At 51.3% G+C, this 15,905-nt stretch overlaps 1 protein-coding gene across 1 annotated transcript in view; it reads left to right on the forward strand.

Moving 5' to 3' along the window:
- The window catches only part of INPP5D (inositol polyphosphate-5-phosphatase D), a 137,464-nt gene extending 123,985 nt beyond the window's left edge, over positions 1-13,479 (forward strand). Inside the window, exons 23-27 of the mRNA XM_040231786.1 lie at positions 2,752-2,901; positions 5,298-5,394; positions 5,993-6,253; positions 10,301-10,910; positions 12,270-13,479. Coding sequence (XP_040087720.1) covers positions 2,752-2,901; positions 5,298-5,394; positions 5,993-6,253; positions 10,301-10,910; positions 12,270-12,272 — 1,121 coding nt within the window. The 3' untranslated portion in view covers positions 12,273-13,479. The remainder of the gene's footprint in view (positions 1-2,751; positions 2,902-5,297; positions 5,395-5,992; positions 6,254-10,300; positions 10,911-12,269) is intronic.
- The last annotated feature ends 2,426 nt before the right edge of the window (positions 13,480-15,905 follow it).

Consider the following 15,905-nt stretch of genomic DNA (forward strand, 5'->3'; position numbering starts at 1 on the left):
CTGGGATCATCTCTGAACTTGGGAGAACCGTGTGCAGTGAGGGAGTGAGTGGGGTGAGGAAGCGGAGGGCGTGAGGCCCACCAGCACGTGCAGTGGGGTCCAGGGCGGGCGTCTGCTTCCAGGGAAAGGAATCTGCAGGTGGTTAATGCTGATCGGGGGAAGCCGGGAAGCAGAGAGAGGCTGCAGACAGGAACGGTGCTCACGTGTGTCTGTTACTCACTCTGCAGGCTCTACCCAGAGCCCTGGGGTCTAGGTGCCATCACCACCCTCGTTGCAGAGGTGAGGAAATGAAGTGACTTGTCCAGGGTCATCCAGCCACTGCTGCATGACCTTGGACTTGAACCCAGATAGCACAGCTCCAGAATCATGCCCTCCACTCCCTCCCATCACAGCACTGGAATAGAGGTCCCTGAGCCAGGGCAGGGGCAGGTAGAGCCCAAGGAGTCTGGTGGAGCAAAGAAAAATCCACATGGGGCCGGAGTGTCAGGAGGTTTGCTGGCATGAGGGTCTGAGGCTCCATCTTCCTTCCAAACACTGAGGTCCTCGTTTGTTTCTTTCTCTTGGTGTTCATGCTGACAAATAGCACATCATACACTCAATCATGTCCGACTCTTTGCGACCCCATGGACTATAGCCCATCAGGCTTCTCCGTCCATGGGATTCTCCAGGCAAGAATACTGGAGTGGGTTGCCATTTCCCCCTCCAGGGGATCTTCCCCACCCAGGGTTCGAACCCACGTCTCTTAACATCTCCTGCACTGGCAGGCGGATTCTTAACCACTAGCGCCACCTGGAAGACCCATCATCAAACTAGGAAAAAAATCATTCAACAGTCTCATATTTATTCGCTTTCACACTCCAGTGTTCATCCATAGGCACGTAGATTTCTACATGAATAATTACCACAGAGACACCCGTTATCGCCTGCTTTCCTCTCCTAGTATTAGATAAGACACATTTTCCATGATCCTCCAACCCAGCCTTCATGATGTTTGCTTCTAATGGTTTCATAATATTCCATGAACTTACTATATCTTCATTTTTTGGTCATCTTTCAATCTCTTTATATCCTCATTGTTAAAACTATTCCTTACTACCACTGTTGAGGCTCAGCCAGTTATTTTTGTTAGCATTATCAATAATGCTCAAATGGAGCTCTTTGTGGACGTTTTTATTTTTTATTAAACTACAGTTGGTTTACAATGTGTTACTTTCTGGTGTGCAGCAAGTTGATGGAGATATATAGTATATATTGTGTCATTTTGTTTTCCATTATGATTTATTATAGGATATTGACTATATCTCCCTGTGTTGTACAGTAGGACTCTGCTATTTATTTTGTATGTAGTGGTTTTATCTGCTAATCCCAGACTCCTACTTTATCCCTCCACCGTGCTTCCTTTCCACTTGGGTAAGCCTGAGTTTGTTTTCTATGTCTGCAAGTCTGTTTCCGTTCTGTAAATATGCTGAACAATCCTTTAGATTCCATATATAAGTGAAAGCGTATGGTATCAGTCTCTGTCTGACTTACTTCATTCTGTATGAAAAGCTCTAGGTCCATCCCTGTTGCCTCAAACGGCATTATTTCTTTTTCTTACAGCTAATATTCCATTGTGTATGTACACCACATTCATCTGTTAATGGACATTTAGGTTGCTTCTATGTCATGGCTATTGTAAACAGTGCTTCTATGAACACAGAGGTGAATGTATCTTTTTGAATTAGAGTTTTCTCCTTTTCTCCAGATGTATAAGCAGGAATGAGATTGCTGGAACATACAGCAATTCTATTTTTAGTTTTTTTTTTTTTTTTTTGGTATGGAAATGCCATACTGTTTTCTATAGTGGCTACACCTACTTACATTCCCATCAAGAGTGGACGAGGGTTGCCTTTTCTTCTTTGTGGACATTTTTCAATCTCCTTTAGCTACATTTATTCTTTCAGATCATCTCTTTCAGACAAGCTCCCATGTTTCCTGGCTAAAGCAATGTGTACATGTGTTTGTGATTCTTGGCCCTCGTCATCAAACTGATAGCTGTGAAGGCTCCATCTTGCCTTGTTGACCTTCTCATGTCCAAGTGTACAGGTCTTCCCAGATCCTTACTAGCACTGTTACTTCTTTTGCTAGTTTCGTGTCTGTGAGGGAGTCCCTTAAGTGCTGCCTTAATTTGCATTTTTGATGACTCAGAAGACTGAACTGGTTTCCATTTAGAGTAATGAAATTAACCAGCTACATTTCTTTTTGTAGAAAATGTCTGTGGGGTAGTCTGCCCATTACTCTGCTGGAGATTGGATTTCTGAGGCATTCAGATAAAATACCCTCTCTGAAGCTGGCTGCAGCGAATGGCCTCAGTCAGTCCTCTTCCCATTTTTTTTTTAAATTCCTCTATGCAGAAGTTTTAAACTCTTATATCCTCTTATCTGTCAGTCTTGTTTTGTCATTTCTCACACTGCTTCAAACCTTGGGAGGTTATCCTTCTCTCCAGCAATCAGATTAGTATTTAATTCTGGTTTTCTGCTGGGTTTTCTATGATTTAATTTCTTGCATCCACTAATCTGCGAGGAGTTCACTGAAGGTTTGAGCTGTTTTCCTCAAACTGGTGATGAGTTGTTCTGAAGGGTTAGTCCCATAATCCCTGCCTTGGCCACTGCAGCTCTGGGAGGGGGGCTAAGTCTCCAGGACAAATGCATGGTGTTTCTCCGGTGAAATGAGGGGGTCTTGACCTGACTACTCTTCCCCTCACCTCCCCAGGCGAGGGCTGCATTGCTCTACGGTTAGAAGCCACGGAAACTCAGCTCCCCATCTACACACCTCTCACCCACCACGGAGAGATGACTGGTCACTTCCGGGGAGACATTAAGCTGCAGACCTCCCAGGGCAAGATGAGGGAGAAGCTGTACGGTAAGTGGACACACCCCCTCCTCTGCTCCCTCCTCAGCGCCGCTGGGCAGGAAACAGGCGTGGAATATTCTGTCTGCTGAGGCCTCAAGATGAAAACCCAGCCTTGGAGGGGGCCTCAGAGACAATCTGGCCCAACTCTCTGTAGGTTCAAGAATTTCCCTATGGAACCGCAACAGTCCACAGCCTCAGATCACCCTTCCCCGATCCCAGTCAATTCACATCTCTAAGGAGGTGATGAGTGTGGGTTTCCCAGGTCCTCTGCTCTCCCGTGAGCCTTCCAGGCCTTGTCACTCCCTGTGAACACCTCCACCAGGAGGACCAGGGTTGCACACAGACCTGCCGATTACTCACAGTCTCTTTCCTGGCTGAGGGGCGAGGGAGATTGACACCACGGCTGCAATTGAGATTAGAATTTCCCACGTGGTTCCTGTTCTTCCTGTGGCCAAGTGGTGCGCACTCATATATACACATACGCCCTTGCACGTGTCTACAGCTTGCCCTCCTGGTACCCACCCTGGGCTTCTGCACCTCTGGTATCACCTCCACGCACCATATGCACCTGGAAGCCCCGCTCTCATCCTGAGCACATTTCTCTGGCCCTTCCTGATCCTAGTCCCAGCCATCCTCCGTGGTCTTCTCTTGCCGGGCAGAGTCCCCTAGCACCTCTTTGAACTTGAACTCAATCTTTCTCTCCCCCTATTTGCCACTTGCTTACTTTGGCTGGCCATCTGCTGCTGCTAAGTTGCTTTAGCCGTGTCCGACTCTCTTAGTGACCCCATGGACTGCAGGCCACCAGGCTCCTCCATCTGTGGATTTTCCAGGCAAGAGTACTAGAGTGGGTGCCATTGCCTTCTCTGGGATGGCCATCAGGAGGATGCATTTTTTGTGGCTCAGAAATGACACCAGTGCAGACAAGCTTGGGACCAAATGCGCATCATGGGTGTTTGCTCGGCCCATGTGAAATGCCAGCATCAGCGAGTCATTCCCTACCAGTCCCCAAAGAAGACTCTGCTGATTTCCATTAGGCCAGGGGTCCCCAACTTCTGGGACCTAATGCGTGATGATCTGAGGTATTATTATTAGAAATAAAGTGCACAGTAAGTGTGTACCTGATTCATCTTGAAACCACCACCCGCCCCCCACTCCAGTCTGTAGAAAAACTATCTTCCATGAAACCGGTCCCTAGTGCCAAAAAGGCTGGGGGCTGCTGCATTAGGTAAGCTCAGACGTTGCATCTCTGAGATGAGAACTGTCACAGCTTCACTGTGAGACTATTGAAATGTGGTCAAGAGACCTAGTAACGTAAAGAGAACACAAGGAAGATGCGAATTTATAATTTTCTCTGAACCCTGCATACATTTTTTGAAACCTGGAAATTAACACGTGTCCTTCTCAGTAGTAGCCATCCCATTAAAACCTCCCTGCTTGAAATAATAAATGATTTGAGAGGCACACAGCTACTCAAAATATGTTAAGTCTGTCTTCCTTCTCAGACAATAGATCATTTTTTTCCTTTTCCTCTTCGCTTTAATTCTTCCTCAAAAGTGCTCAAATAACAGTGTCTAAAATGAGTCAGGCTTTCATTTTATACCTGATGCATGAAACAATCATCTATTAAATGCCACCTCATTTCTCTGTCACAATAGCTCCGAGAGCCAGGTCTTGTCCTTGGTTGGTAGATAGGGAAACTAAGGCACAGAGAGGTTAAATGATTGGCTGAAGGTCACAAACTGAGCCAAGTGGCTGGTCCAAGGTGAAAGTGCAGGTTCAGCCCCTGCTAAGCATCTGTAAGTTTGTAAACGTGATGGGGTCCTGCCGCTCACATGAGCAGCAAGACAGCAGGACTCGTGCATGTGGACAGCCTGGCAGCCCTTGGCCGTGGAAGGCTCTGGGCATCGAGGGTGCTGCCTCCCGTGTGTATGCCTCCTGGCTCTGCCTTTGGAAGCTGCTTTCTCTTGCAGGATCTGGACCTGAGGGGGACCTGGTACCCCTGCAGCCACAACCAGAGTCAGTTATGAAGGTGGGGTCCCAGTTCCCCATTAAGCTTGTGAACAGGCTGGCTTTGGGCACTGAGTACTCTTGCAGCACTACCTTGTTGTATTTCTTTTATTCAGATTTGCCAAAAAATAGCTGCCTGCGTTGTCCCTTGCTGACACCACCAAGTTGGAGACGTTGCAGGAAATGACAACTCTGGGTCATACGTGCCCACTCTCCCAGCCCTGGAGCTGTGCAGGCATAACTGATCGACCACTGAACACACACGTCTCAGAATCTGCCCTCAGGCAGCCAGTATTCACTCTCCAGCTTCAGCCTGCCAGTGGACACCTCTGAGCCATCCTGGCCCAAACCCTGGGGGCTGCCCCCTCACACGATCTTTCCCGGCCCCTTTCTTGCAGACTTCGTGAAGACGGAGCGGGATGAATCCAGTGGACCCAAGCCCCTGAAAAGCCTTACCAGCCATGACCCCATGAAGCAGTGGGAGCCTGCCAACAGGTACATCGGGGGCCCGGGGTGGGGGTAAGAGCCAGGACTTCACTGCAAAATAGCCTGGCTTTACAGACCCAGGATGGGGAGTGGGGAAGTAGAAGAGAGAGACAGCAAGGACTCACAGGGAAAGAAAGCGCCAGCCACGAGAGGCCTGTCCTGCTTCCAGCTCCGAGGCTTCTGACCGCAAACCCCAGGCTCAGGGGAGCTTGATGTGAATGTGACAAGGCCAGGGAGACTCTTCTGCATTGCAAGGTTCAGTTCAGCCAACACTGAGCACCTCCACATGTCAGGTTCTGGAGAAACCAGGGCACGTTAAGTGCAGTGCCTGCCTCGGGAAGGCACAGCCTACTAGAAAGACGCCCGCTCCAGGAGGAAGCAACTACAGAGATGATCCCACGGGATGGGTGTCGTGTTTCCTGAGGACCAAGGACATTAGCAGATGTGGCTCCAGAGCTAAAGCCCCAGCCTGTTCTAAGGGGAAAAGTCACTGGGGTTGGGGTGAGCCTGAGGAGCCCCGAGGGACATCAAAGGACACTGTCCTCAGACCAGTGCTGCCCCGGAGGAGTCATGAGATGTGACTGTGTGTCCCCCCTTCCCCCCACAGGGCCCCTCCATGCAGTGGCTCTGGCATCACAGAAATCATCAACCCCAGCTACATGGGGGTGGGGAACTTCGGGCACTTGAAGCAGACCCTGTCCCCCGACCAGCAGCCCACCGCCTGGAGCTACGACCCACCACTCAAGGACTCCGCCCTGGGGCCTGGAAGGGGAGACAGCCCCCCGACGCCACCCTCCCAACCACCCGTATCACCCAAGAAGTTTACATCGTCAACAGCAACCCGGGGACCCTGCCTCACTCAGTCAAGGTGAGTGTCCTTTTCACCATGACCTCGCCCTTCCCTGGCTTTTCACTGCCAGGAAGCCTGGGCCTCGAACAGAAGGCCCACTTTGTGTGTCCCACTTTGGTCACTGACTCACCCTTAGGGCCTAGAACACAGAGGTTCTTGAGAAATGCAGGTGGAATCTCCAGTTGCTACCCTATTGGTGTAAATTGCAAAGGTTCGTTTTTTAAATATTCATTTATTTGGCTGTGCCAGGTCTTAGTTGCGGCACACTGGATCTTTGGTTGTGGCATGCAAACTTAGTGGGATCTATTTCCCTGACCTGGGATCGAACCTCAGCTCCCCATACGGGGAGTGTGGAGTCTTGGCCACTGGACTCCCAAGGAAGTCCCTTGAAAGGTTTTTTTTAAAACATGGAGAAAAAGAATTTAAACATACTGCCAAAGAAAAGCACGGTCCTGTAAAAACAACCTTCATTGAAAAATACGGTTCTATAAGCAGTAAATGCCTGTCAACCTCCCACTCCCGGGAGGGCCCTGCAGAACAGAGATGGGAATCTCCATGTAGGAGTCCCTCCCCAGCTCCCAGTTCCTCGGTCTCTTCTCAGCCACGGTGGTTCCTGTTCTCAGGTGCAACTTTCCCTTCTGTCCTGTTGAGACCAAGTTGAACAAGAAGCAGCTGGGACGGGGAATTCCCAAGAGGAGGAGCGCAGTCAGCCCACAGAGGGAGGAGGGGGTTTGGCCATGAAACTTCGGGAAAAACCCAGCGGTTAGAGAAGGCTGGCCTGCATCTAGAATTGGTCCAGGCAGCACGTGCCCAGAGGCTGGGAGCCTGGGAGGAGCCCACACAGCCGCTGCCTTAACCAAGCAAACCCACACGTTTGCCAGGCTCCAGAGCCCTCCAGGTTTCCCGTAACCACAGGGTGTCGGAAATTAAAAGTGCAGACCTTAATTAACAATCACTGAAGATGCACAAAGTATCGTCAGCATAGGCTTCCTTTGGGGGCTGCTGGTACCATTTATGATGGCTTCGGGGGGACCACTCTGGGTCTGTCTTCCCCTTTCTTGAGGTCCCATGTTCCTCTTGGCATTTTCTGTTGTGAATTCAGAGTCAGGGAAGAGCGTGCTATAGAACATGTTTCCCCTCATCTCCTGCCACTCCCAACACTCTCACCCGGCCTGGCTGGAGTTTCCTCTGGCTTGAAGGGCAGTTTATAACTCTCTTAAGTTTTGTTCTCTTAAAAAAAAAAAAGAAAAAACTAGGCAGATGAATGGAAAGATGGAAGGGACAGAAGGAAGGAGGATGGGAGCGGACAGGGCAGGCTCAGCCTTGTCTCTATACCTCTAGTTTTCAGACTTTGTTGATAACATCATGGACTCTGGTCTTTCCATAAGGAACCCAGAAGGAGAAGCAGCCTAGCTTCCTCTCCGGGAAAAATGAAAACAAAAGCCACCGTATGGTGGGTCCTGAGGTGCCTCTTTGGCAAAGGTCCTCTCTTTGGCAACCCCGGGAAACAGAGTTAGAAGCAACCACAGAGAACAGGGGGATTGTTCAAGTGAAATGTTGTTAAGTTCCCAAAGCAAATGTCTCTTTGTGCTAACCTAAACACAGCACAAGTTCAAGTTCAAGCACACGGCTGGGAACACGGTGGCCAGCAGTTCCCTCCTGTTTTACTGGTGACAGCTTCAGAAAGGGGACATCGTAGATATAGGGTTGGGTGGGTGCTCAGCTTACTTCTCAGCAAAGAGGTGACTGGAGGCAAGAAGCTGGGGCCTCCCATGCCTGCCTGCAGTCCTCTGCTGCTCCTGAGCCCCCACTCGGCCTGAGAGAAGGTTCCAGGAAAGGGGGTGTCCCAGTCCTGACACTGCACAACCAAGCAGAGTGACCAGATGTCCCAGTTTGCCCAACACTGTCCCCTTCTTTTGTACCAGGAATCCCACATCCCAGGAAACACCTTAAGTCCTGGGCAAACCAGGACGACTGGTCACCCTGGACTGAAGTCATGTGGTTAGAAAGGGGGCTTTCCTTGAGACTTACAGATTTAGAAAATGAACTTATGGTTGCCAGAGGGAAGGGACAGTTAGAGAATTTGAGATGGACATGAACACACTACTACACTCAAAATGGATAACCAAAAGGACCTACAATAGAGCACAGGGAACTCTGCTCAATGTTATGTAGCAGCCTGGTTGGGAAAGGGGTTTCAGGGAGAATGGATATGTATGTATGTATAGCTAAGTCCCTTTGCTCTCCACCTGAAACTATCACAGCATTGTTCATCAGCTATATCCCATTACAAAATAAAAAGTTTAAACAGAAAAAAAAGAAAAAAAGAGTGAAAGAGAGCTCTTCTCAGACCTTGCTTGGTGCTTTGCTCCTTTAGAAAAGAACAGACTCCAGATCTGAGGAGTGAAGTCATTTAGCCCCAGGAACCCACTCTGTACCCTGGGGATGGGCTGGCTGATTCCACAGCGGTGGCTACTATACGAGTTGGTTCCTTGTGAGTTCCCATCAAGGAAATAAGACTTTTTAAAAGCGGTCTTCCCCAGTCTCCCTTCCCCCACCAAACCTCCCCCTCTCTGACAGCGACAGAAACCCCTCCTTGAGGGAAGCTTGCCTTGCCTGCCCACCTTTGCAATCCACAAAATGCTTGCATCCAGGGTCGGCTTCCTGGCCCTGCCCCTAATTCTCTGCAAGCAGGATCCTTCCTATCTCATCACTGAGAGCGAGCTTCAGGTGGCAGGCCATGCACCTTTCTTTCCTCCTTCTGGCCTCTTCATCCGAAACTTCGGGTGAAGTTTCACCCAACGCTGCTTTCCCCTTCTGCCCCTTCCTCCCCGGGCTAACTCAGAGCAGAGGTCTTTGGGGGTCCAGAGCAGATGCCGAGGATGGCCCAGAGGGGAGGGGCGGCCTTCTGCTTAGGCAACTGCTTCCAGGTCTTTCCAAAGAGTAATGAGCGACAGCCCAATTCTCTGTGTCCTGAAACCCCACATCTTGTCTCATTGGCCCCATTGAGAGGATGGCATCTCGCCTCTGTCCTCTGCCCACTCCTCCTCCCTAAAGAGTCCATTAGCTGTGGCTGTTCAGAAACTTCTGAGCAGCATTGCAGCACACGCTCCATCAGTATGAGGCGTCACGGCCTAACCAGTTCAGTGTGTTTTCCAAGGGGACCCACATTTTGTTCTCAACAGCTTCCTCATTTTTGAAGAACACAGAACACCCCCCTGGCCAGAAAGCAAAATGTGGCCCCATTCCTGGTTCTCCTAGTTCGCTCAGCAGGAAACCACCTCCAGCAAGAACAGAAGTAAATCAGGAAACACAAACAAAGGAAGCTCTTACCTACCCTGGGGACAGCGTGGACCTCCTTCTCGGTCCATAAATCAGATAGCCCTCTTTTCTCACTACTGGCTTGTTTCCTGGCGCATCTCTAGGTGGCTTCTAATTTTCATCATGAACACCATTGTTTCCCTCTCACTCTGAATGAGGGCACAAAGGAAGCCACACTCACCAGGAGCTCTCCGGGGAGAGGGCTTTATGCAGAGGAAAGAACACTGTTAATAGGGACTGTGGGTCCCGTGAGCACCGATTTCGTCTGGTTCACGTCCACCGCCTGCACCAGGGGCAGTGTCTCACGCTTAGGGGCCTTCCATGCTTCTTTTAAACTGAGCTTCTGAACTTGGGACCCTCCAGTAGCACAGGCTTCTGTTCCTCTGTGGCTCAGAGGAGAATTCACTAGTCCCCTTTGCTTCGTGATGCTCTGGTGTGGACAGTTTCTATGGTGGAAAATGTCCAAGGAAAGAGTGGAGGTTACCTGTGAGACCATCAACGCAAGAGTAACAGTTCCTTCTTTTGTCTCTTTAATCACAGTGGAATTCACATAACATAAAATGAAGCCTAACATTTTTCCAATGAACAACTAGGTGGCATTGAGTGCCTTCACTGTGTTAAGGCAACCACCACCTCGACCTAGTTCGAAAGGTCTTTATCAGCCCGAAAGGAAACTCCGCAGGCATTCAGCAGTCATTCCCGATCTGTGTTTCTTCCCTGTGCGTCTTCTTTCTCACGCTCCAGGCCCAGCGATGTGGCGAAGAGTGTGGGGGAACCTTTGCCTTCCGAGGAGCCGCAGCTGACCAAGCCCGAGATGTTCGAGAACCCCCTGTACGGGTCTGTGAGCGCATTCCCGAAGCCGGCTCCCAGGAAAGAGCAGGAGTCCCCAAAGATGCTGAGGAAGGAGCCCCCGCCCTGCCCGGACCCGGGCATCGTATCACCCAGCATCCTGCTCTCCAAACTCCAGGAAGCAGAGGGCAGCAAGGGGACCGGCAAGCCGGCGCCCCCGCCCGCCCCCTTCCTCAGCCCCACGCCCCGGGTCCGCTCCTTCACCTGCTCCACCTCCGAGGGCCGCCCGCCGGGCGGGGACAAGAGCCAAGGGAAGCCCAAGGCCCCGGCTGGCTCTCAGGTCCCGGTCCCGGTGCCGGTCAAGAGGCCCATCAAGCCTTCCAGGTCGGAACTCAGCCAGCAGCCCCTGCCCGCCCAGGGGCAGCGGCCGCCCCTCCCGGTCAAGAGCCCGGCCGTCCTGCACCTGCAGCACTCCAAGGGCCGCGACTACCGCGACAACGCCGAGCTGCCTCACCACGCCAAGCACCGGCCGGAGGACGCGCCGCTCAGCCGGACCGCCATGCAGGTGCGCTCCGGGCGTGTGGGCAGGCGGGTGCGCATGCGCGGGTGTGCACTACAGGTGCACGTGCGTGCGTGTGAGTGATACCCGGCCATGTCGGGAGTATGCTCGGTGCACCTGCGCGGGCAGTGCCTGCGTAGTCGGAGGGTGCCTGTGTGTGCATGCGTCTGCTACAACCCGCCAGGCTAGGAACCGTGCTCTGGTGCGTATGGGCTCTCATCCACGGCCATGTATGTGATAGGCCAACGCTATCCAGGAGTGGGTTCCGAGAAGCCCTGCCCTGGGCACTGCAAAGGAGAAAGGAGGTGAAGACAGGATTCGAACCCAGCCTGTACCCCAAAATCCCTGCTCCTACAGTTGAAGGGTTAAAGGAGGGGCTGTGGGTAAACTGGGTCCTCTATGTCAGGCCCGTAAGAATCAGTTCAGTCGCTCAGTCCTGTCTGACTCTTTGCGACCCCTTGGACTGCAGCATGCCAGGCTTCCCTGTGCATCACCAACTCCTGGAGCTTGCTCAGATTCATCTCCATCGAGTTTGTGATGCCATCGAACCATTTCACCCTCTGTCATTCCCTTCTCCTCCTGCCTTCAATCTTTCCCAGCATCAAGGTATTTTCCAGTGAGTCAGTTCTTTGCATCAGGTGGCCAAAGTATTGGAGTTTCAGCTTCAGCATCAGTCCTTCCAGTGAATATTCGGGACTGATTTCCGGGATAGACTGGTTGGATCTCCTTGCAGTCCAAGGGACTCTCGAGTCTTCTCCAACACCACAGAAGAATAAGGCTTCATAAATATAAAACAGCCCAGATCATTTCTATTTCATCATCATCCTTAGTGTTAGTTCTTTAAAATTTCCTAGCGTTTTAGAGACTTCATACTCAATGTCCCCTTCCTTCCTATAAAACAGATTTCTTTTTCAGCAAAAGAAAAAATAATAATGGTTAAGAGCAGATTCTGGAGCCAGACTGTCCTGGGTTTGAATCCCAGCTCTCTCCCCTACCCCAGTCTCTGACTCTGGGCCTTGGGCCTCAGTTTGCTCATCAGTCAGTGGATGAGCAATCAGGAAACCTGCCTCATAGGTTTATAGGGAGGACTAAATTTTGTTATATATCATTATTGTATGTTACAATTTACATGTAAAGTATGTATTATCTATTACCTATTATTTCATATATATGTTACTGTGTATGCATATAACATATATACAAACGTAATAGATTATATGTAAGTTCTGAGAACAGTGTGCTAGCCCTCTTCAACACTGTCAGAGGAAGCCTACTCTAGCTTGGGGCATGCAAAGACATGGGGACCTTGAGTTAGTTGTGGCCTGGCAATGATGCAGTGCTGAATCTTCTGTTCTTGTCCTGCAGTGAAGCCCCTGGTGAGCCGCCAGTGAGACAGGAGCCCAGAGGAGCAACACGAAGCCACTAGGACCCTTTCCCAGGACCCCTGTTCACTCCTCCTACCCAGCTTCCTGCACAGGGCTTCGTGTTTTTCCCAAGAGGGCCTAGCTTCTGTGTGGTCAGCAAGGGGCACTGGCTGTGAAACCTTACTGTCAGTGCTGAAGCTGGAAGAAGCAGCACACCGGATGGGCACCCAACAACCCGCACACCTGGGCCCCCAGCTTGATCTTGGTACTTGGGACCCAAGAGCCTTGTTCCGGCTTGCATTTTGAAGAAAGGAACTAGAGTGCTGATTCCTGGGTGGAGATACAAGTAATAATAATATTAATAATAATAATGGCTACATGTGTGGAGCACTCAGCACCTGCCAGGTACTGTGCTAAGTGCTTTATGAACATTACAAGTTGAGTCTTCAGTCAACTAAAACCACATTCCCAGACCGCCCCACCCCCCTCCAGTTGAAAACAGTATGTCCTGAGTGGTTTGGACAAAGCATTAAAAATTAAGGCCAGTGCCCTCCTGGAGTGAGGAAGGGCTTGGCCTTTAAGAAGCTCTGAGTGTGTGGTTAATCTAGGGTACAGTGAACCTGGCCTTGTCTAGCTTCAGTGATGCAAACTGCTATAGCAAAAGCCACTGGGATCCAGCTGAGCCTGTGTGAACAGGGATCTCTCTGGGTCACCCGAGTTCTTCAGTCAGAAGTAGAAGGAAAATCAATTCCTGCTCTCCAGTAAAGAGATTTGGCTTCAGCCCAGACTGGCGATTCCAGGCTTGTACCAAGTCTCCCATGCCCTCCTCCAGGTGGGCAGGCACCGCTAGGCCATGGAATGAGCCATGCCCTGAGCCTTATCTCATCGAGCTGATGGAAAAGTCTTTGCTCTTCCTTAGTTGCTGCAGAAAACCAGCTTTCCCACTTGGCTGCTGGGGAGGGCGGGCCTCTTGGTTCCTAGCCCTCAAAGCAGTCTTTTATTTCTGAACTCTATGGCATTTGGCCCTGCTTCCTTGGTTACTAGGAGAATGGACTGTGACATTTTTGTGTGTCTGTTGCTTTTTGATGTAACGAAATTAATGTAGGAAACCAAATCCAGAAGTGTGTGTGAGTTCAGGAGGATGGGTACGCATCTCATATCCCCACGTGTGTCAGTCTGCGTGACCAATAAATTGTGCTTTTCTCAGCTCCCATCTGTGTGGCATTTTTTCCTGACGTTCAGCCACAGACAGGCTTCTAGGCTGTCGGAGCTGCTGAGCAGCTGCCCAGGGAGGGGTGGTTATGGAGGTTTGCAGTGGAGATGGGCCAGCATTGTCCTGACAGAGGGGACTCTGTAGAAAGAGTTTGAAGTTGGCCAAGGACCAGGAGACTTCCCTGGTGGCTCAGTGGTTAAAAAAAAAAAAAATCCTCCTGCCAATGCAGGAGATGCAAGTTTAATCCCTGGGTTGGGAAGATCCCCTGGAGGAGGGCACAGCAACCCACTCCAGTATTCTTGCCTGGAGAATCCCATGGACAGAGGAGCCTGGCTGGCTACAGTCCACGGGGTCGCAAAGAGTTGGACATGACTGAGCGACTGAACAAGAAGGACCAGGATTCGCTGGAGATGGCACATGTCTTTGGGGACTCCAGGGATGCTCTGCAGCCACCAGTTCCTCCTGGCTTTCGTAAGTGTTCATTGCTGAGCTCCAGAGACAGTAAACACATGTAAACAATCTGCCAGGTCACAGGCTCCCACCTGCAGGAGCAGTTTGCACCATTCATGGGTCAGGGAGCAGTGCCCAGCTCAGAGGGCCAGCATGGGTGCTGCCTGGACCCACCCTACCTGGAATGGACGTCCACCTCACCATTTCTGAGGCCTCCCAGAAGTGACTCTAGGAGCAGCTGTGGCCTGAGTTCCGGCACCCTGAGCAGGCTCAGTGTTCCCCCACCACTGCCCCAAGCTCCAATACCAGTTGCCTCTGCACCAAACAAGACTTTGACTGTAAGCTGACAGACAGTGGAGCCCTCTCTGATGCCTGAAACTGGAAACTCTAAAGTTAAAGGCTTTCACTTCTGTTCTTTCAGCTGCTCAGCCCTGTACCCACCCTTCGGGGTCCCTGAGCTCCTTTCTCCCAGGCTTGGGTCCACCATCATCTCCTGGGGCCAGATTTCGCCCCCCCCCCCCCATGTCTGCTTGCTTCCCACCCTGGGCCTCCCAGAGTCCCTGTTCAATAAATAGCAGGATGAAAGGGAAACCCAGAGATTCCCAACTCTTTATCACCTGAAGTGATTTACCTCTGTGGTTTTAGCTCTTCTTCACCAAGCTCCCTAACCAAGGAGGTGGATTAAACAAGCTTTCCTCACAAAGGCGTCCCCTGCCCCTAAGGTGAATTCTGTGTTCCTGGGGTTACAGAAGCAGCCGCAGTCACTTTTTTTTTTAAAGAAGCAACTTTTTGCTTCATTGCGTGATAGGAAAGCTGGTTGGAAGAGCGGATCTGAGGGCCACAGGAAGTGTTGAGATCCTGAAGGCCTCTCTCCCTCAGCGGCGTGCCCGGCGTCTCCGCCCGCAATATGGCGGCCGTGGGGCCCAGTGTCGGGGTCGGCTGTGCCGCTCCTCCTCCCTGGGCTGCCCTTCTTTCTCCATGCCATTTTTTTTTCCCTACCCCATAAGAGGGAAATGAGTGAGTCATTCAGAAAACCTCTCCCCCACAGCTAGCTTCTCTATCCCAGCCTACAGGGTCTCTCATCGCATGTCCTTAAAATAGCTTCTTTCTCTGGCGGACTAATTTCCATGGAGATCCAGCGATCTGGAGGCCTAGAAGCATTCTGCAAGGCAGCGAGCTGGCCTCGAAGCCTTCACTTCAGCAGAAGGAGAGCCTTTGTGATGCAAATCTGTGGTCTCACCCCACCACCCCACCACCTCAAACAACACCCCCACCCCCCGCCCTGCCAGCTTCCTTTCTGGGAAACCTACACGGCGTGGGGAACAGCCCCGGCAGGTAGAGTCCAGGCACAGTCTCCTTTCCCCTCAGCTCCCAGCGTTCCACCATCACTGGGCTGGGCTGAAGTGGTTCTACCCCAGCTGTGAAGGCTCATGGTCTTCCCTCAGCCACACGTTAAGAACATGTGCTGGGCCTTAGGCTCAATGCACTGATCAAGGGGGACCCCCTCAAGGAGAGCTGGTATGTACTGTGGGCCGTGGAGTCGGAAGGAATGAGGTTTAAATATCTTTGTCTTTCGTTTCCTAAATATGTGGTCTTGGACAAAACAGCATTTCTGAGCCTCAGTCTCCTCATCTGTAGAATGGGCAGAAGGGAGCCTTGGGCGTGGTGTGGGTGTGCAGATTCAGAGAGCGCGCCTCTGCACCTGGCACGTCATAGGTGTCCAGTGAGGTGAGCGTGTTAGCCCTTCTTCCTAGGAGACAGGATGGTGTGGGAGGCTTCTCGAGGGTTCTCCATGCAGAGCAGGAGGAAAAGGTTCAGACAGTGATGAGGAAGGCCGCTGAGCTGGAGACTGCAGGAGTGTCCCCAAAGGAGGTGGGTAGAGGCCTCCCCCGCGTGGGCAAGGATGTCACTAACAAAGAAGGTAGGGAACCAAGGGACAGGGTGAGCCTGGGCCAGCCTAGAAGATAAGCAGCC

Source organism: Oryx dammah, unplaced genomic scaffold (genome assembly GCF_014754425.2).
Source record: "Oryx dammah isolate SB20612 unplaced genomic scaffold, SCBI_Odam_1.1 HiC_scaffold_28, whole genome shotgun sequence".
NCBI lineage: Eukaryota > Metazoa > Chordata > Mammalia > Artiodactyla > Bovidae > Oryx > Oryx dammah.